This window comes from Zeugodacus cucurbitae, chromosome 5 (genome assembly GCF_028554725.1).
Source record: "Zeugodacus cucurbitae isolate PBARC_wt_2022May chromosome 5, idZeuCucr1.2, whole genome shotgun sequence".
Classification (NCBI taxonomy): domain Eukaryota; kingdom Metazoa; phylum Arthropoda; class Insecta; order Diptera; family Tephritidae; genus Zeugodacus; species Zeugodacus cucurbitae.
Window position 1 is genome coordinate 14,167,054 of NC_071670.1, and position 22,428 is coordinate 14,189,481.

Here is a 22,428-nt window from a genome sequence, read left to right on the forward strand (position 1 = left end):
CTATCAAGTTGTACGTACTTTTCGTTACGCTTCTGACTGCCCAACTCATTATTGAACTGTGCCTTAGAAAGCTTTAGTTTCAGTAGTCTGTTTTCTAAAGCTTTTCTGTTTACAACCTTATTCACCACACTTCGTGGTGAACAATGCTTTTACAAGCGCACCAAAACAAAGAAACACTGAAAAATTGCTTACTTTTCGAAGTGTACATATAAAAAAAGAGCTAAAGAAGTACAAAATAACACTACAAAACTGAGTTAATAAGAAAAAGTTGTAATTTTATTTAATTCTCTTATATTACGCAGAAATATTACAGTGAAAAAAATTTGAATTTCATCATTTGTTGCATACAATATTTGGAAAAAAAACATAAACAGTAAATTTTCAGACAAACAAATTTATTTGGATACAAGTCAACTACTTTTCACTTCACTTAAATTGTTTAACTAAATTAGCATAACACTGAATCCATTAAGTTAGCGTATAAACATAGTTTTTTTATTACAATTTTGTATATATATATATATGTATATAGCAAGATATACATATTTGTTGTAGTCAAATGTTGTTTTTTTTTCTCTTTTCGACTAACAACAAATTGCACATACTTGCGCTGGTAAGGTTACATAACAACGCCGAAATTAGTAGCATACCTATGTAGCTTATATTTTATATTTTACCATGCAACTTATAGTAACTCTAAGTGGTAAATATAAATTGGGGATAGCATTTAGCATCACACAATGCATACAAATAAACAATCATATAACTATATATAAACGCTTATCAAGTATCACAATCATTCATTACAATTTTGTAGCCTTTTGAAAGTAAATCGATTTTTTTTTTTTAATATTTTTTAATTTTTCTATACACATATATACATATATATGTATATATATATATATGCATGTATAATATGAAGCGTATAACGGTAAATTGCAGGTTTTTGAAGTTTTAAAATCAAGAAAAAAAACTTAAAAGAAGTGCATATGTGTAGTAACTGTAAATTAAAAATACTTTTATTTTTTTGAAACATGTTTGCGCCGCGAAATTTTTTTTTTCATATTTCGCAGCGTCGAGTAAAATTTCATTGCAAAAATAATTTGCGTGCGAGTTGTTAACTCTTATAACGGTGACAGTATGCAAAAGTAGCTTATGTTGACTTTAACAAAAGTGGTGAATTTGAGTTAAGCGGCGCTCGCTTACTGCTTCTATGTGATTTTAAGTTGTTTAACAACTCGAACAGTACAACTACTTGAGTGCAACGAATTAAGTTGGCTTAGAGCAGAGATAGAGTTTTACTAACAATCCAAATAACTAATTAGGCAAACACGACTTATGCTATTTTAACACAAAAGCACAGTTATAATAATTTACCATTGTCATAGAAACATAAAATATTTACTTATGGTACGACTGACCATTTATTTCAAAATCAACTGACCATTGTTTGTATTTAGAAATGCATAGCTGAACATTTCACTGGGTCTTTAAACGCTTATATGCTTCAGATATATATATATATATGCATATATATATACATACATAAGTATGTATATATGTAATTAATTTGCACGCATACAATGTGTAAAAATGAATATCAATGGAAAAAATGTAGCATTGGTTATGTATGTATGTATTTATGCGTGAAAATTTACGAAAACGATTTTTAGGCCTTTTGCTGCTCAGTCCAATGTGCAAATGCCACCACGTGCAAGTGGCGTATGCGTATAAATGCAAACTTCAAACAAAAACAAAATCATAATAAAGCAAATAATTATATGCGCATGCGCTGTGTGCACATTCAATCGACGCTAACATTATTAGCATTATTGCTGCTGCTGCTGCTAGCGTTTGGTTCGCATTGCTTTGGATCGGCACACTTATCACAGACACGCACTGGCTCATCCCAGCCATGCTCCGGCACTGGCTGGCGTTGTTGTGAGCATTTCTCACACACCGCTTGACCGCAGCGCCGACAGTGATGACGCGGACAATGTCCAATCGGCGTTGGTTGATTATTACACTTGCCACCGCCATTCGATAAATTACTGGCGACACTGTCACTCATATTGCCATTGGCAATATTCTCTTTTGCTTGTGTGTCGGTGTGATTTGCGCATGCACTGCTGCCGGGGGCGCCGCTTGCCTTAGCTATGGCTAGCTCTTCGGCTGTGCCGAACAGCGTCTGACAAATGTGGCACGTGGGCGAACTGCCGTCAGATACCCAGTATGAGGGGCGTGCAGTGTCCTTGATGATGCCTTTGGAAGTGAAACAGGAAGTGAATTTAGTAAATTTTTAATAAATAAAAAAATAAAATATAATTTTTATTTGTTATCATATGCATACCTTTGGTAAACTCGTAAGCGCCCTTCGTTATGTTGCCCAACGGATTGATGATTACCTCACCGATTTGGCGCAGACATATGTCAGCTGGCTCGGTCGTTGTTTGGCCTGTGATATTATTATTTGGATTTGAATTTGAATTGGAATTGGTATGATTAAATGCTTCGGTTGTATTTGCTGTACAATAAGAAATGTATATATATGTATATAGATGTATTTGTTTTAGAAAATGAAACAATTTGAAATGAAAATGTTCAAAATTATTAAAAAATGCAATTCGTACTTAAAAGAAATTAGAATGTTCATTCAAAACGCAAAGTCAAAATTTGAGACTATCAAAATATGATTTGGCAATTCACAAGCTTTGTTGTATGTCTTATGTCATATTTTAATATTCTTAAAAATACGACACTTGTGAGCACTCTTAACTGTTGTATGTCATATTTTGTCATATTTCTACACTTAATCATAGCGATTTTTGTGAGGCCAAAACCAGATATATGTCCGTATTTTCCAGATATATACAATCTGCGGTATAAATCGGTTGAGAAGTGTTCGGGCAGAAGGGCACGAGCAAAACCGACCCAAAAAAAGCGGTTCTTCACAGAAAACCGACTACCCACTCGTCGAAGTTTTGCTCCAAAACGCCCCCAAAGCCCCACCCACCGACCGTCCACACTGCCACGAGTGTGTCCCAAAAAAAACCGGTTCCAAAAAGTAACCGGTTTCTGCAGTACTAGGCATATGCCGCAAAAAGTAGTAGTAGTAGTGGGTAGGGGCACTTGCTGCCGATTTTTTTCGGTTTTTTTGGGGCGTTTTGGAGCAAAACTTCGACGAGTGGGTAGTCGGTTTTCTGTGAAGAACCGGTTTTTTTGGGTCGGTCAGTGGTCGGTTTTGCTCCTGCCCTTCTGCCCGAACACTTCTCAACCGATTTATACCGCACATTGCATATATCTGGAAAATACGAACATATATCTGGTTTTGGCCAAATATAGAATAACGAACTCAAGAAACATACCACGCAATGTTGTATGAGTCATATTTTAATTTTGCATGTGAAACAACAACAGTGTTGATATGGCAGTCATAAAAAAATATGACAATATGACGATATGACACAATAGCTGCCATCGATTGGTCACTTCTCTGCTCGCTATATTTGGGCGCGGGTCGCATGTCACAAATTTTACATGTGAAAGCAAAAACAAAGTTATCTAGTTGAATTCGTGCAGGAGAGTATGCGAGTACCTCATTAAAAATTCTATCGTCGCTAGCTGAGTGCTACCAAGTTTTGTTTTACACATTTTGGCACCATTTTACTATTGTGAACGGCTCAAAGGACAAATTACTGTCAAAATAATAAAAATTGCTATACACAAATGAAATGGCAGGCGCAGATAAATCGTAATTATTTTTGTATTGAATTTATTGAATAAAAAACTTTAATAAAAATTAAGTTTGTTGCAAAAAACACAGTTCAGTGCGACCAAGTATAGACAATTCGATTTCAGTGATGCCAGTTCGTATGAAAATTCGGAAAGTTTGTTCGATTGGCTTGTCTATAGCAGTTAGCCAATCGATGACAGCTAATATGACACCTTGTGAATACCCTAATTATAATAAAATTTTTTTACGAAAACTGTTATGCGGGAGAGTTTTTTAATTCAGCAATAATATATTCCATTTTTTAGTTCTACCATACAAGAACATATTCAAAATCAAAATTTGGTGCTTACTTCGAACTTACACTGAGAATCACGAAAGCACCGTTTCCAATTAAAAACTTCGAGTTATGGAAGGTAATTTGTATGTAATTTGATTATATTGTCAATTCAAGAGGTCGATTTATGGAGAACTTCGAATTATGGAAGTTTAACTGTATTTACTCATTTTTAGAAGAACACAATTTTAGAATTAGTAACCCCATTCTCACAACAAGTCAGGTCGAGGTAACGATTTAATTTAATTTTACCCGGAATTCAAGGGCTGTTACCTCGACAAGTTCCACCAAATTCACCAAATGGTACAATTAGAAAATCAAAAGTGTTAATAATTACACTAATCTAGTTTCACATGTGGGACAGACGTTTTTTCAGCATTCAACAACCAATTAATCAGAAAAACCATATGTATGTACTTATACGATAACTTGACATAGACTCCTCTTACCCGGTACACCATTCGGCTGCTTCTGCAACAGCGTATAACATATATTACACACACGCACCGGATCTTTCCAGCCACGCGATGGTACTGGCAACCGTTTCATACTGCATGCGTGACAAAAACCCTCACCACAGCAGCGACAATGATGTTTAAGCAAACCGGTATTTTCGAAAACTTTCTTACATGCATGGCAACACTACAAAGAAAAATGGCTGTTAATTAGTTTTCAATATTAAAAAAAAAGAATTTTATATTTACAATAATTTCACTATTTGGCTTCCAATAACTGGGCGCTACCCAGTCGGCTAACCAACCGGTTACGGCATTCGGATGTATTTTCGGCAGTGCATCTCCGAGCGTCGATACTTTATCCAGCACCATTTGTGCCGAGTGTGTGGGACCTTTTGGCTCCCAAGCGTGCACAATAATAGATCTGTAAGAGCAAAAAAAAAAAAAGAAAGAGTTTATTATGGTTAAAAATATACAAATACATATTAGAAAAATCAGTAATAATGCATTTACCTAACAGCCGTCTCTTCTGGTGACTTATTGCCAAACCAATATTGGCGTGATCTATAAATTTCGCCACATGTGGGACAATCAATAACGGCGCCCTTCCATGCATATTTGGCCAGTCCGGACCATGAGCTATCACTTCGCGTTTGTGTGCTAAATGTGACGACGTTCTGCGGGGATAAATTAAATGAGAACATGATTGGCATTTAATATAGAAGTAAACAGTATTAAATTTCTTCGAAGTCTGCGAAAAAAGATCGGTAATTGAAAAAGTGCTCCCGAAGAGAACCGGTATTACTCATTATGTGCTAGTTTAGCTAAGAGTTGAAACGAAGCGCAATACCGTTCAATCCTACATACGATTAGTCAGGCAATTAGCCCCTTACTAGACTATCCACTAGAGAGTTGCATTTTCGAATCGACCACAACTCGAATTGCTTGGGAGAACTACCTGCCTCTCCTCTAATAGTTTTGGATACAAATCCATGTAAGTGTGATTTTAATATTGAGTGGTTGTTCGAGTAAAGTTAGGCTAGGTTAGGTTGCAGAAAGCCCCACTTCAGACAGTTTCGACTATCCTTTGTGGCACCCAAATACTGGTAGTTGTAATATTGTCCAGCCATGCTGGAATGGAAAGCACAAGTCTAGTTGTCGTCGAGGTCATCTAATGGGAGGCCCAGGAAACATACTATTTTAATGGGGTCGGACCAGACTGAAAGGGGTATTAGATGAGTCGGGTTCGTTGGGCATGCAAAGAGGTGACTAGTATCATGCAGGACATATATTCTGTATGTCGGGGTTCAGTCTGGATAGGTAGGAGTGTTTGGACTCTATTACAAAGTTTTTAAGTGTATTTCCGATTCCAGTCACTTCGCTGCGTTTGCCGAAGCTGTGTTTGCCGAGGTGTTTTAACTTAACTTAACCTTGACTTGTTAAATGCTGGACATTTAAGGAGGAAATGCTTGAATGATTCCTCTTTGCCTTCTTTCAATCAACTTTGGCAACTAGCGTTTGACTTGATCCCTAATCTCACCACACGTAAAGTTATTAAAAAGTTTCCAAAGAGTTTTTAGAAAGATGTCTTATAAAAGTCTTGGTTTGTTTTGATTACAACGAACAGCTCCCAAGTATCGTGGTAACGGTACAACAACTAGTAGAAGTTTCCAAATAACCTCAAAAACTAATAGTCGACTCGGAAATAAACCTACGTACTAATTTTACATAAAAAATCCTTTTAAAACAATAAATAATAAAATTAATTATTCAAAAACTTAGAATTTTCACTCACCAATTTTCCTTTGTTGTAGCATTTCTCACACATATACTTCTTATTGTCATACTGATGTTGATAATTACATTGGTTTTGATTCATATGCCCATCGCCGTCACTCAGATGACCCATTGAACGTTGACAACGCTGATTGCATGCCTCACAACGCACCGGGCAGGTGAAAAATTGCTCGGGAAACGGATTGATGGCTTCTTCAATAATCTCACCGGAGAATTTCGTATTGAGCGCATTCATCGCTTTGAACACAACACTGGGATGACGTGGCGAACGTACGGTGGTATTGGCGATTTCCAATTTGATGGCATTCTTTAGTTTGCTATAATCGGTGGACATGTGTTTCGGCGTCTGTACGCCAATGTAACGCAACGAGCTGAACGCGTTAATTTTATGGTTATGCATGTCGAAGTGTTTGCGCAATTGATCTTCGGCGCTTTCAGCAACAGCTGCAATAAAGCAAAACATTATGAAATATATTAATAAATAATAAAAACTATTTTTCAACCACTTACAGCTGTCAAGCGGATTTGTGTGCTGCGTTTCGTGGAAGATAAAGACGGCGGGCCCAAGCGTTTGCGCTGTGCCTGGCACTGGCAGCGATTGTAGTGCCTGCGCGAAATGCAAACTGAATGCTTCCGATGCAGAGCCCAAAAACTCGTACATATCGCTGTGCAAGCGCTCGGAACGTGTGCGATAAATGACAATATCCGACACTGCGAGTATCTGTAATGCAGCAGATTTGTTAAGTAACAAAATTTGTTAAGTCAAGTGCATAACGTATTTACCTTCAGCAACATGCGCGTGCGTCGATTCTTCTGTTTGGATGTGCCCAACAGGCCCTCCGTATCCAGACAGAGCACATCCATATTGCGCTGCAGCGCAGCATATACGCCTATCGTGCAGGAATTCTGCTCCGCTGACGTCTTAAATACCTCAGCGCCCTCGAAGAAAGTGTGATTCATGGTGTGCGACTTGCCATCACCAGTGTTGCCGAATATGGAGATCACTTTGATTTTTGTTTCATCGCTACATTTGAGTCGCTGACGAAAACGTTCCGCTGTCGGTATGCGTAAGTTTTCTTCAGCATCCATTAGTAGAAATGAATGATCTGTGGAGTTATCGGGCAGCTCATATTTGGCAACAGGTGTGCAGCAGTCGATTGATGTGAAATCACCGCTTGCGGCATTGGTTGGACGCGTTGCGGCATCCGGCTGTAAAATGAGAAGGAGAACATTAAATTTGTGTTTTTGGCAAGATTTAATTCGGAGTTCGTTTCGGAAGCATACAGCAGATAGTTTATAGTCAGTAAAGATTTTTGTGCTTAATTTGATGAATGAGGACAGAAAAACTAATCCAATATCTACTATTTACGGTACGTTCATCCAATGGATATCTGATAGTCCTGTAGAACCGACACACGAGAGTCGTTTCCACGTAATCGGAACGGACTCAGATTTTTATACGTCCAAGAACTGTGAAATTGGCAGCATTCCTTAAAATTATTTGGGGAATGTTTTTATGCCACTACAACAACAACAACATTCACAATTCCTACAACAGCCGGTTCTACGATACCGGAATTTACCCTGCCAAGGCCCGTTATTGCGGCGTTATTTGTCTTGCCTTTAAGGTGGTCCGATATTCAGTGCATAAAAAACGCCTCTTCGATTTCGCTGATGCTGCTGGTCGAATTATTGATCGAATAGAAGGTTTCGTATAAAGGGTTGGCCTACATCCATACAAGATCAAATTGACGTAAGAACTAAAGTTCCTTGACCACCAGAAACATAGTCTGTTCGTGAATTTGGTTGAGCAACAACTTGAAAATAATTCGGATTTTCATCGAAAAATTATTTCAGCGATGAGGCTCGTTTTTGGCTGAATGGTTTCGTCAATAAGTGAAATATGCGTTATTGGTCAGACAGCAATCCACACGTACTCCATGAGTCACCATTGTATCCCGAAAAAATTATTCATTGGGCCGTACTTCTTCCGAGATGATCAAGGTCGGTATGCTACTGTGAATGGTAATCGCTAGCGCTTAATAATAACTGAATATTTTTGTCCCGAATTAGATGATATAGACTTGGAGAATATGTGGTAACAACAGGACAGTACCACAAGCCACACAGCGAATGTCACAATCAATTTATTGAAAACTAAGTTTGGTGAACGAAATGGCCCAGTCTGCCTCGAACGTGCTATTTGACGCTGTTAGACTATTTCTTGTGGGGCTACGTGAAGTCTATGGTCTACGCCAACAAGCCAGCGACGATTGATGAACTTCGTACGAATATCGAATGTGAAATTGCAGCAGTATCGGCCGATTTATTCATGAAAACGGTCGAAAATTGGGTTCAGCGCTTGGACTTCTACAAGCCTTTGACTTTTATTCACAGGAATAAAGAATTTCATTGATATCCCAAACCGTTTTTGTAGCGCTCTGATTGAAAACCCCTGTATATGTATAATTGACGCTTACAGCTTTGTTATTTATTTGCTTGAGTTTTTTTTATCCAATTCCTTTTTAACATGTTACGAATGACTTGAGGATGCCATGAGGAACATTTCTTTAATACAGAGATGAACTCAAAGTTCGCAATTGCTCCCTTCAATGCAACCGGACACCACAGAGTGAGGCGCAATGTGCACTTCTAAGCACTACAGCAAGGTGACCGCCACACCACTTAGTTATCTTTGACCACTTATGACTAAATACACATATGTAATTTTGACTAAGTAACTGTGATTTTATTTGTTTTTAATTTTCGAGTTAAGGAACTCTAGAAATTTCCGAATAAAACGTGCAAACATTTTTATTTCAAAACGTGCTGCGACTTCTCACCTCATCATCCAACGACACGGCCATCCACATCATTTTAAACACAAGAATTTTGTTTCAATAATCCGTAGGCAATTATGATATGTGGATATGTATAAAAAATATATATTTTTGTAATGTACACAACTTCAGTTTCGCAATTATATTAAACACATAGGCACGCCGCACAACAGCTAGGCATATTTATTTACACTTATATATCCACTTATCGGAGGAAAAAAGTATAAAAGAGAATTGTAGCACACATTAATAAATTAAAATAAAAAAAAAACAAAAAGTGAAATCGAAAATTTTTAAATAAATAAAAATACGCAGCACTTCTGTCACTGCGAAAAAGAATTAAACTGAAATTTCGCAATTGATTTGAGCGGTTGCTTGGCTTGTTGCTTTACTCTACTTGGCCGAAAGGCTATTGCTGTCGCTTTGTGGTTGGTTGACTGCAGTTTTTCTTTTTGCTAAATAATAATAATAATAGTAAATACAAAGATGGAGACAAAGCAAAGAACAGCTGAGTTGCGGTAAATAAATAAATAAAATAACAACAACAATAAAATCAGTGTGAAATTTAGCAGAATACTCAGAGAGTGATAAGGTGCAGCGGAACGGTAAATACTGGAGATAAATGTACGCTACGTCAGACGAAATGCAAGTGGAAAGGCATAATGATAATGAGCTACACAGTGCAGATGTATATTTGCAGCAAAAAAAAAAAAAAAAAAAAAAAAAATTAAATCTGTATGAATATGTTTTTGTGACTTTATATAAAAAATTGTTTTAAGGTGTAAATATATATGTAGACACACTATAAATAAAAATATATCAATACTGGTGAACTTCTATAACTCGAACTTCTTTAACTCAAAGTTCGCCATAACTTGAATTCTTGAATTGGCAATATCAAATTTCATACAAATTACCTTCCATAAATCGAACTTCAATAACTCAAAGATCGACAAAATAAAAAAAAAAAAAAAATTAGGCAGAATTTTAAAAGTGTCTCTTATCGTTTTTAAGGATAAAAAATTGGATATTACACTTATGGTTTGCATAAATCATGTAACGAAGGTTTTAATGAAAAGTTCTATAACTCGAAGTCTCTCAAACTCGAAGCTTTTTTGTAGATTGTGGTGATTCGAGTTAGGGAAGTTCAACTGTATATAGCAGTTTCGTACTAGAAACACACCATATTTATATTAGAGTTCACATTAAACATTTATAGAGAAACCTCTCATGGACGGACACTCATCGTCGAGGATGGAGAGGAAGCTTAAGGGAGTGGATTTGCCTCCACGACCAACCTCGTTTTTTAGAACCAACTTTTTTTTTGGCAATGAAGAGAACTGTCTCGCACAAAGATAACCAAGTTTGTCATGTGTTTGAGTTTTTTCTAACGTAACTTGGTTTTATTCGGGGAACCCCCTTTCATTCATTTCATAAATACATATTTATATTTGAGCTGCTACAACAACTACCTAATAATTGCTTGACAAAGTAAAAAAGAATTTTTTTATGATATATCGGTCATCATTACGTCTTAAAGTATTTACTAATTATGAATTTAATAAAGATTTGGCATTGATTTTCAGAACAAAAAATCCATAAGGTTTTAGATAATATATATACTGTTTTGAATAAAATGTACAATTTTTTACTATACTACGCATATGAATCCGTTTATTACACGAATGCGATAAGATATTGTTAAAAACCGCCTACAGAAGTCAATGTGCGGCAATGAAAGCTAGCACGTTTTTGTTTCCATTATATTTTTACTGCAAGCGCACATAAATACGTACATATATACATACGCATGTGAAAATCACAAAAGGAAATATATATTTTAAATACGTTTATATGAATTAACAATATATATATGTAAACATATGAACATATTCGATAAGATAATTATAAATGAGAATACAAGAATATGTATAGTGAACATGTACTATGTATAGAATGTAAATACAGTATTATATTTTATTTTTAAGATAAGTATAAGACACATTTACAACAGCAATGTTAAAAATGTATAACTCAAAAGGAATCTAGACAAAATGTGCTTAATTCTGTTATCTACATCCGAAATATACAATTACACATTATTCGTAATATGATTGTATGTACATAGTATATCGCGTCTTTTATGACATTTGGGCTAAATGATTCATACTTCAATTTGGAGAGCTTTAAAAAAAGGTTATATTAAATACAAATATACATACATACATAATCTACACATTTACCATTGTCAATATGTATGTATGTATGTATATTCCCAGTAAAAAATCTTTCGATTATTACCAAAATTGAGTAATAAAGGAGTAATTACTTGTTCATCCATTTCGAGCATTAAGTGAGTAATGAAGGCAGTTTCGTTAATTAAAAAAAAATGTTAGTTTATGTTGTAGGAAGCATTTTCGTTAGTTTTTACAAAAATCGTTTCCTCGCTTATTGATACATTTTGGAGGAATAGACGAGCTATTAATATGCTAACACATACTTCTATTGCTCGTTTATTACTCCAAAATGTATCAATAACGGATTAACCATAACGGCCATAATCATAACTGTTAATTTTTGTGGAATTCTTTTGTTTACAATAAACGCGCATTTTGTCACTTTAAAATAGTCTGAATTTTGTAATCAACGCGTGAACCTTATTGTAGTATCATGAATATAATCAGATAAAAAGTGGTCAACTGTCGCGAATATATACGGGTAAAAAGTGATAATTAATTTAAAAAAATTGTGTGAAAATATTTATTCTAAGCGTCACCTAAGGCGATTAGTGAAAAAAGAAATTCAAACATTTTCTACAAAGAATCGAGAGGCTGTTTAACTTTTTCTTTTTCGGTAAGATCTGAGTTTTGTATATTTTATCTTAAATAACTTATTCATATATGTATGTATTTTTTCATCTTTTGCAGAATCAATTAAAGAAACACATTCGACTTACGGGGATTTTGACAAGGCGATTAAACTGGCCCTTCGAAAATGTAAGGCAACATTTTACCGAAAGACCTATTCAATAAAATCTGCTTCGTCTCAGGAAAATTCCTAAATCATAACTGGATTTTAAATAATTATAACTATGCATATACAATGTATTTATAATTTATGTGAATTACTAATACTTATATTTTGAAAATTAAAACATTGAATTCAATTATTTAAAAAACAGTTTATATTTTTCTCTACTCTTTTTGGATGTAAATAATATTACTCTTTTTTGTGCTCTTTCTGGAGGCAAAAATCATTACTCTTTTTGTGCTCCTTCTGGAGATAAAAAAGATCACTTCCTCTGCTCTCGTTTCGGAGGTCAAAAAGAGCTCAAAAGAATGCTCGGTTTGCGCTCCATTAAAATTAAGGACATGCTATGTTAAAAAGGAGTAATAAATGCATGGGCCTCGGAGCATTGTGGAGTAATCCATTACTCGCAAAGGAGTGATCTAAGATTAATCTTTGGATCATCCGATTTTTTTACTGGGTTTGTCTAAAAAACACTCACATACATATGTGTATATATTTACATATTCTCATCAGCTGTTGTGTTTTTTTTAAATTATTAAAGCTACAATTTATTAAAACTGGATTTGAAAATTAAATTTACACTAACAAACTGTAAATGAGCAAAAAAAAAAAGAAAAGAATAATACAAAATTGTATGCAAAGCTGTTTTGTCTCAGTAGTCAGTACAAACTTATACGTATGCATTTAGTTAGTCATATTAGAACTTTGTATTTTATTACTTTTTAAAAAAGTACGATGACTTCAATACTTTTTATGATTTTTTAAATTTCACATTTCAAAGCTTTATTTCTTCGTTAACTATAAAGATTGTGGTATTATTACGCAATTCGATTTCGTGATTATTAAAATACATACATATGTACATAAATATGACCGTTGAATAGTACAAATGTCGCATGTTAATAATAAAGGTATCTATACAACAAATTATTTATATGTAAATAAGCTTACACATACAACTAGGAATATGTGTTTGTTTATAAACAAAACTGCCTCAAAGTAGTCACAAACATGCTAATTAGACTTTATAATTTGCTATATGCACAAACATTCATGTATATGTAGATGTGGTCGAATACAAAGGAAAGTTTGAATATACACAACTTGAGATGGTCACGTTTCAATCAGCTGTTGGTGTCAGTGTCAAAGCCACAGAATGCAATTGGAAATCAACAAATAATTAGCAATGTTGTACAACATACACAAACGCAGATGCTTATGTGTTTTTATTGAATGAGTAACGATATATTAGTTATGTGCCAGTTGAAGTAAATTAAAAACCGATTTACAAAAAAAAACGTATATGCGAAATCAGCAGAATTCAAATACTATTGTATTATAAAAACACGTGTTATGACAAGAGTCATTGCGTTGCTTTTATAGCAATTAATATATTTTTTTTTCCAAAATTTCCATATAAATATTTTTGTTTTGAGAAGATAGTGTAAGTCAAAAGGTTGTATTCAAAGTCGCATAATTGTAATCTTTATTTCAATGGCGCTATACAGTCTCAAGCTGAGGAGGCCAATCTACGTTATCAGCACAGTTTGCAATTTCATATTCACGTCTCAAGCAAAGTACAGTGACACACCTCCTTCCAACATGCCTTACGAGTTTTGATTGTTGCATATACATATAAATATAAAACTAAATATGTGTGCACCGAATGCCATTGCTGCTCTATCAATATGAAATTTGCATGAGGCAGCTATTGCGTTATCACCGCAGCTGTGGTTTTACACAAGCATCATTTATCAAAAACCCCATAAATAAATTATATTTTAATTTCTTGATATTTTTAAGCAATTTAGTGGTTAATTTCTGATACGCAATTCATGTTTTTGAGACATGTGTTTTGTTTTGTCGTTTGCTCTTTCCACTGTTTTTTTTCAAAGTCATTGAATCACCATAACTTTTGCGAAAATATATATGCTTGTAATAGAGAGGCTTAATAGTAAACATCAAAAAACGACAACTTAAAAATATATTTCAACACTTACCCTTATCCCAGGTGGTGTTTCCAGCGCCTCCATTATTGCCGAATTTGCTGCTAAGTGTTTATTAAACATTATACACCGGTTAGCTAAATTAAACACGATGTTTTTGAAATACTTTAGTTTTTAAACGAAATATTATAAAATTTTCCAAAACTTCGTTTTGGATTTGCATGCAATCAGAAAACTCGCTTTGTCTGGCGTTAATGAAATTCCTCGAATGTCAATACAAAGGCAACGGAAACGCTTTAGCACCGCCGATTTTAGTAGTTTCCTTTATTTACTTTGCCACGCCTTAAACTGCGTAAATCACACAGATTATTGTACATTTACTACTATTGTTTTTATTACTTTTAAATTTGTATGCGATAACTAGTTAAAATTTGCAATTCTATAGGCAGTTTATATTTTCACAACTTGACAAATAATGCAACACCAAGAAGAAAACAAATCAGACAACATTGCAATAATAAAGAAACGAACTGAGAAATAGAACACAGTGTTGCCAAACCTTGGTAGTTATCAGGTAATTTTAGAAAATAGTACTAACCGAGTACATGCCATGTTAACTTATTGTAAATTGATTTTAGAATTGTTAAATTTTATTATTTTTAATATTTATTAATAAAGGTTTGCAACCGTAAATGACATACAATCTATATTAAAAAAAGAAAAAATAATTTGACGATGATAGACCTTTTATAATTTCTGCATACGCTCGAATACAACACTGCATGTCGTCATCTGCTATCTGCTGATATTACTCATGCAAATTTTCCGAAACAGCACAAAAAGGAGTATTGAAACATTTTCAGCTGGTGCATCCTTTAGATATCTGCTTATTTTAAAATTAACAAAGTGTTTATTAACTTTCTAAATATATAAAGTTGCTATAGTCCTGCGCTTGTTGTTTAAATATTAGTTAAAATTGCTGTGTACATTTTGTAAACAAATTTAAGATATATATACGAAGCCGTGTGTGTGAAGGCAGAAGTGCACAAGGAGCATCGTTGGTAGATAAAGCTTGCAGCTGTTAAACTTAAGGGGCGCAATAGTACAAATTAATAATTTAGTTTCTTTTATAAAAAAGAAAAAGTGCTGCAGATATAGCGTTGCATTGGCAGAAAAAGTTTGCAGAAATCTCCTACGAATATAAATTTAGTTTTTTTTTTGTTTACAACTCGACAAATTTGCTTGTAAAACATCTTTAGCGGCGCTTCAACTATACATGCCCGGTTTTCACATAAATGAAATGGGTGAAATGGTTTTGGATGCCATCGATGACATCGCTGTGGTTGATGTCTACGATCTAGCAACCGATATTGGCAAGGAATATGAAAGAATTATCGATCGCTACGGCACCGATGCCGTAACTGGTATAATGCCCAAAATCATCAATACGTTGGAGCTGCTGGAAGCATTAGCGACGAAAAATGAGCGCGAAAATGCAATAATACAAGAGTTGCGCGAAAAGATAGCACAACTAGAGAGTGAAAAATCCGAAAAGGCAGAGTACCGTAGGCGTTTCGAAAGGGTAAATATTTTCTGCCTTTTGCATTGCTGTCAAATGAATAATTTTTTATTTTGTTTAACAGGAAATGGAGGTACTTGAGGAGCAATGGCGTACCGAAACCAATGAATTGGTTGAAATGGTACAAACATTACAGGATGAAAACAAACGTCTTGTTAAACAAACGCAAGATTTGCAATCGTCTTCAGCACACTCTTCCGGTTTGGGCGCTAGTTTAACGGAAAGCATCATAAGTATTACAAATAATGAGTTGAATGCGGCACTAACCGACACGCAAGTGCTGCAACGTTTAAAAGAACAAATTTACAAACAACGGGACGAGTTGAAAGATAAGGAACATGAATTGCAGGAAAAATATGGCGAAATCGAAAATGTAAGTTTTGCAAGCGGGGAAAAAGGTTTTGATATGAGTACATTATATTTTCTCTTTATTTATCAGTGGTATATGAGCCTTTGAGTGAATTATTTATTAGGTGCTTTTAATATATATACAAGAATATACTATATAATATATCCAATAATCGTTAGAAAAACCATATAATTTTGTACTAGAAACTAAAATACTAATAAATAGCTCAGACAACGCATAACATAACATTTCATGACAAAATAAATCCAGTTATTTTTTCAAATTAAGTCACAAATCCATTAAAGCCAATTATATTATGCGCCTACACATTTGGTGTACCACCTTTTGCTGCTTAACCATAGCAAATTCTTCGCTTGAATTTAATTACTCCACGACGTAGTATGCTGATTTTGCCATTATTGAGGTCATCATAAAATGTATTTAACGCTCGTTAACTTTGGCTAATTTAATCAACTCGTTGCCAATTATCTGCGGCTGCCTATGCAGCAACATTGTCGTTGCGCCCTAACTTGAAAAGTTTTGCTGCACGTCAATAGCATTCCCATGCGCATGCATGTATTTGTGTGTAGGCGTTTGTTTTTATAATTTTTTTTTTCACACTCACCACCCACCCACTCACTTTTGCATAATATCCTTTGCATTGCGCCTATAATATTTAATTTTTGTTATTTCGTTTCTTCTCCTTTACAGCTACACATACAAATGGATCGCTTGAAATCGTCTGGACGCGATGCACATCGTCGACGCAAAATGTTGCAGTCTCAGGTGAAGACGCTGTGCGAGGAGCGCGCCGACTTTCTCGCCCAACTACAGGACCAATATCGTGACATTAATCAATTACGCAAGCAACTGGGCTTGGCTGAGAAGGAGAATGAAGATTTGGTAAAATCATGCAGCGACGACCCCAACGATCCGAATCGTCCGCGCTACACAACGCTACAATTGAAGGAGTTAATTTGTGAACGTGACGAATTAATCACCACTGTTGACAATTTGACCGAAGAGTTGAAGGCACTCAAGCCCAGTAATGTCAAAACGACAGCGGCCGGTGGTGTCAGCGGTGGTGGGGGTGGTGACTCAAGTTCGTATGATTATGACGACGACGATGATGATGTTGATGAGGAATCACAAGAGGCGCATGAAGCAGTGTGTGGCACGTGAGTAGAAGGCGTATAGTTTTGAGTGTGCCGGGTGTGTGTGTGTGTATGTGATAGTGTTGCAGTTATTGTATGCTGTGTAGGTGGCGGAGGCTGCGCTTGAGTGGTGACAAGTGGCGCTCTAGCTGCATAGTGCTTTACAATTATTGTAAGCATTTGAAAGGTCTACACTTTTATTATTTATTGTTATGTTTAGCTTTCAGTTTCATTTTTCTTTTTGGCTGTTGTGTTTTCTTTCTGTGTGTTTCTTTTATGTGTGTGTTTATTGTGTGCTTTTGTTGTTTTACATATGTATTTTTGTTTATTTTTTTAGACCACCTGACCATGATGCACCTGTACAAGGACCACTACCATATGAGCCAGACGATGCTCCTTGGAAGAAGAGTAGTGAATCGGGCATACGCAAATTGTGAGTGCATACAAAAATATAATAATAACCAAAAAATAAAAAATAAATAAATATAATTAACAAAAAAAAAAAAATTAATTATAAATAAAAAAATTAATTATATTGAAATTTAAATATTTTTAATTTCTGTTTATTTTTACAATTTTTTTAAAATTGAAATATGTATTTTTAATTTTTTTTTTAAATTATTAATTAAAAATTAAGGAATTAAAAATATATATTAAAAATATATTTATATACTAAAAATTAAAAAAAATAAAAAAGTTTAAATATTTACATTTAAAAAAATTAAAATAAAATAAAAAAATAAATAAAAGCAAATAAAAAAATTTTAAAATAATTAAATTTCAATATAATTATTTTTTTTATTATTAATTAAAAATTAAAAAATTAAAATTTTTTAAAATTAATAATTAATAGTAAAAAAAATAATTATAATGAAATTTAAATATTTTTTAATTTTTATTTGCCTTTTTTTATTTTTTAAATGTAAATAGTTTTATTATTTATTTTTTTTTTTTCATTTTATAAAAAAATGAAAAATATATTTATATACCAAAAATTAAAAAAAAAATTAAAATATTTACATTAGAAAAAAAAATTAAATTAAAATAAAAAAATTAATAAATACAAATATAAAAAATTTAAAAATTTAAAAATATTTAACTTTCAATACAATTATGTTTTTTATTATTAATTAAAAATTAAAAAATTAAAATTTAAAATTAAAAAATTAAAATTTTTTTTAAATTAATAATTAAAAAAAAATAATTGTAATGAAATTTAAATATTTTTAATTTTTTATTTGCCTTTATTTATTTTTTAAATTTTTTAAATGTAAATAGTTTTATTATTTATATTTTTTTTCATTTTGTAAAAAAATGAAAAATATATTTATATACCAAAAATTAAAAAAAAATAAAAATATTTACATTAAAATAAAAAAATAAATAAAAACAAATAAAAAAATTTAAAAATATTTAAATTTCAATATATTTATTTTTTTATTATTATTAATTAAAAATTAAAAAATTAAAATTTAAAATTAAAAAATTAAAATTTTTTTTAAATTAATAATTAAAAATAAAAAAATAATAATTATAATGAAATTTAAATATTTTTAATTTTTTATTTGCCTTTATTTATTTTTTAAATTTTTTTAAATGTAAATATTTATATATTTTTTTTATTAATTATTTTTTATATATTTTTGTAAATTTTACTTGAAAATTACGTATTAAAATTATTTAATTTCCTTTTAGTTTCCGCCGCCTGTTTTCCGACACTTCGGACACTTCCAAACGTTCCTTGGCTACCCTTTCGAAAATGGCACTCTCCGCCACACCAGGCAATATGGAGGTCAAGTAAATTGCTGCAAATTTTTTGCTGTGATGAAAATTTTTTGTGCATAAATATTAATTTTTGATTTTAATGGAAGCAGGTGTTGTTAAATGAAAACCAAAATCTCAGTGACACACATTTTAGCTGGAAATGCTAAACATTCCTCTTTATGCTGAAAAAAACTCTTTACACTACGAAAATATACAATTAATATGTGAATGCGTTGATATTAACACAAAAAGGGCGATAAATGTACCATTTTTTTTAGGTTATGTATATTTTTTATTTTGTGCAACGTGTGTTATTTTTAAATGCTTGGTGGCAGTGCAAAAAAAAAATAAGTTTTTAAAATGGACCGGCAAATGTGTGAAAAAAGTGATGAGCAGCTAATTAATACTAATGAAAATTAATGTTTCTTTCAAAAAAAAAAAATTAAAATTGTGATTTCAAACGTTTTGTATGGGAAGTATTATGTTATTTTAATACTTTTTTAAGGCTTGCGTACACATATTAAGCAGCTAATTAGTCAAATGTGCATTATAAATGCTAATAAAGTGCATAACAAAAAATATATTGCGTGTGTTAAGTTTAAAAAGCTCTGCTGCACAAAATTTATTGTTTGTGTCTTTTCAACGCTACTTAACTTATTTGTGTTGTTTTATGCGCCTCGCAAGTATTTCTAGACTTAATATTAACGCGTCTTCGAAATTTTGTACATTTATCGTCCTTAAATATTTACACTAAAGCCAAATATGTTTATAAGTGTTTTCTATTTTATATACAAACATATATATATATATTTATTGTCTTCTACACAATTTTTCCATTTAGTTTATTAAGCACAAAGCACGTATGTTTATAAATATGTTCACACATGTGCCACATGCCATGTAATGTGTATGTATGTAATTATTTATTTTTTTATATTTATTGTAAGGTGCTATTTTTTCCAAAGTCCCGTGCACAACAAGTAAATTAAATGTAAATTTTGCATGTGTTTATTAATTTATTATAAATGTTAAGTGAAATATCATCAAAAGTTTGTTTTTAAAATATACTTATTTTTCGAAAACATGTCAGTGAAGCTTTAAGGCAAAAAATTGAAAATAAAAATTGTTTTAAATTATATTTAGTTTAAAATGTTAAATGCCTATTGCATTGCATGTAAAAAATAATTATTTTAAAAATTTTAGAAAGTGCAATTCGAACTAGGAGTATATAGCGCGAGTATGCATAAAAATATTTATACATATTTTCAAATTTTTTTATTCGAAATTTTTTTAATCGTACTACTTTTAAACTCACGTTTTTTTATATATACTTTTTTTTGAATTTCTACCACGGCATTACATCAGTATTCGAAAAAATATTTGATTCTAGAGATTAAAAAAAAAACATGAACAAATATTTCTTAAATAAATTTTTGAAAAATAAGTAATTAAAAAGTTGTATTTAAAGCTTTTAAAATTTAATTTATATTTTTTTAATACGTTATACAAAATTTTTAAAAATTTTTTCAGAAAGTTTTTTTTATTAAAACTTAAATTTTTTAAATTTAAAAAACCAAAATACCGACATACTAACTTATAAAAATGCCTTTGAAGCCTTGAAATTTAACTAAACAAGATTCCATGGTTTGTAATAGATCTGTTTTGGTATATAAAGCATATTATACCAAATTTTTATACTGAGCATAATTTTTGGTTTAAATTATACATATTCTTTAATAAAAATTATTATTTTAAAAGTTTTAATTTTTTTAATGAAATAATTTACATAAAAAAATTTGTCAGCAACGAAAACAAAAAATCTTTAAAAATATTTTGAACCACCCTAATTCCTTAAGAACTGCATTTATTTCGAACGGACCTAATATGTGGCGCTTCCAGTCTTTTACATATACATGCATTCGTATATTTGGGTGTATGCACGATATTTTTTTTTGTTAAACACCTTACCGACTGCTTCCGCGTCTACTTTTTGTGAAACTATTATACCAAAATATATGAAAGATGGCAAGTTATTGTCAACAAATATTGCATATTATATTTAAATGTAGTACAAGGTTCTTATACTTACATATATAATATAATATTTGCGCAGTTACATATTGCATGTTTTGCAAAATAAAGTTGGAAAACATTGTTTATTGAAAAATATTAAAACAAAAATATGAGACAAATATAAAAAAGTTGAGCGAAAATGGCCAAATTTTTAAGAGTTTAAGTGAGAAGATTTTCTTAAATTATTATAAAATATTTTTTTTGGATTTTTCTTTAGAAATTTATAAATACGCCTAAAAGTATGCAAATCTTACGAATTTTTTTTTGACATTTATTGTTTAAAGGCTGAGTTGGAGTTTTAAAAATTATTTAAAAATTTGAAACAATAAGCTTTTGATAAATTTTGAAAGCTTTTTGAATTTTTTTTCGTTTGGCTAGGCGCCTAAAAACAGTTAAGAAACTAAAATATTTGAATACTTCGTCTGAAAGAGGTTAAAGGATTTGACAAACCAACATTTGAATATATTTTATTTATTTATTTATTTATTTATATTGCCGATAAGCGTTGCATACTTCTAGGCTGTTTAAAAATCAATAATTAACAAAATAAACCAGTGAACTTGAAAAAAATTATTAAAATAAAATAATAAAAAATTAAAACTATATAAAATTATTATAAAAAATTTAAAAATAAATATGTTTATAAAAAATAAAAATGTATAGCAAAAACAAAATTTTCAAAAATTATTTGAACTTTTCTTTTTATCACCATCCTCTTATCAGTGGCCACAAAAGCTCATTCATTTACATACAACCACACAAATTAGCATATACATATGTATGTATGTATATCTAAGTATTTTAATCACAAAAGAAAAATATATAGTGCCTCAGCAGCACATTTTTTAGCTACGAGTAACGTTGAGTAGCTGACTAAAAATATGAAAATCATTTTAATTAAAAACATAAATAATCATTATAATATTGATATTGATACTGTAAACATACAAAATTTATTGTATTTGTAGTTTTGAGAATGAAACAATGTTCGTTGAGTAGCGCGAGTTGTATGAAAAAAAAGAAAAACAAAAAAAATTATTTCAGTACAGTGTTGGGCAAGCAATTAGTAGCATATAGTATTTTGATATTCCTATTCAATAATTTATTAAGAAGGCTACGCATATGGCAGTATAAATGTCCTATATTTAAAATACATATACAATAAAGCTTAAAAAGGAAAGCTTCTGAATTTTTTTTCTTAAAGTTTTGAAAGCTCGTTGATATAAACCTTGTATAAATTTAAAAATTGCATACAATTTTGATAGTCGCTATAAAGTTTTACTGATGAATTCACGTCAAAAATAATTGCAAGCTTTCGCGAGCTTTTTTTTTCAAATATGCGTTCAAAGCTTTGTGTTAAAAAAACTGTTTATA

The 22,428-nt window shown here is 31.8% G+C and overlaps 2 protein-coding genes and 1 long non-coding RNA gene across 5 annotated transcripts; 2 read left to right on the forward strand and 1 right to left on the reverse strand.

Moving 5' to 3' along the window:
- Positions 1–374: 374 nt before the first annotated feature.
- Zfyve1_3 (zinc finger FYVE domain-containing protein 1) lies at positions 375–14,636 on the reverse strand. 3 transcript variants are annotated; one of them, XM_011195716.3, is made up of 9 exons: positions 14,190–14,636; positions 7,103–7,528; positions 6,830–7,040; positions 6,318–6,763; positions 5,036–5,199; positions 4,772–4,946; positions 4,517–4,709; positions 2,351–2,455; positions 375–2,262 (listed from the first exon to the last, which is right to left on the reverse strand). In XM_011195716.3, the coding sequence occupies exons 1-9, from the start codon at positions 14,256–14,258 to the stop codon at positions 1,805–1,807; spliced, it is 2,247 nt and encodes a 748-aa protein (XP_011194018.1). In that variant the 5' UTR covers positions 14,259–14,636; the 3' UTR covers positions 375–1,804. The 3 variants fall into 3 exon arrangements, with proteins under 3 accessions (XP_011194018.1, XP_011194016.1, XP_011194017.1); XM_011195714.3 differs by having other exon boundaries at positions 2,351–2,524; XM_011195715.3 differs by lacking the exon at positions 14,190–14,636 and adding an exon at positions 9,163–9,345 and having other exon boundaries at positions 2,351–2,524.
- On the forward strand, positions 9,538–9,840 carry LOC105219517 (uncharacterized). The gene is made up of 2 exons (XR_852174.3): positions 9,538–9,677; positions 9,732–9,840. It is a non-coding gene; the product is annotated as an uncharacterized LOC105219517 (long non-coding RNA).
- Positions 14,637–14,944: 308 nt separating the features above from the next.
- On the forward strand, positions 14,945–22,198 carry LOC105219520 (RILP-like protein homolog). The gene is made up of 5 exons (XM_011195717.3): positions 14,945–15,717; positions 15,779–16,087; positions 16,775–17,241; positions 17,555–17,650; positions 18,913–22,198. The coding sequence occupies exons 1-5, from the start codon at positions 15,412–15,414 to the stop codon at positions 19,016–19,018; spliced, it is 1,284 nt and encodes a 427-aa protein (XP_011194019.2). The 5' UTR covers positions 14,945–15,411; the 3' UTR covers positions 19,019–22,198.
- Positions 22,199–22,428: the final 230 nt, after the last annotated feature.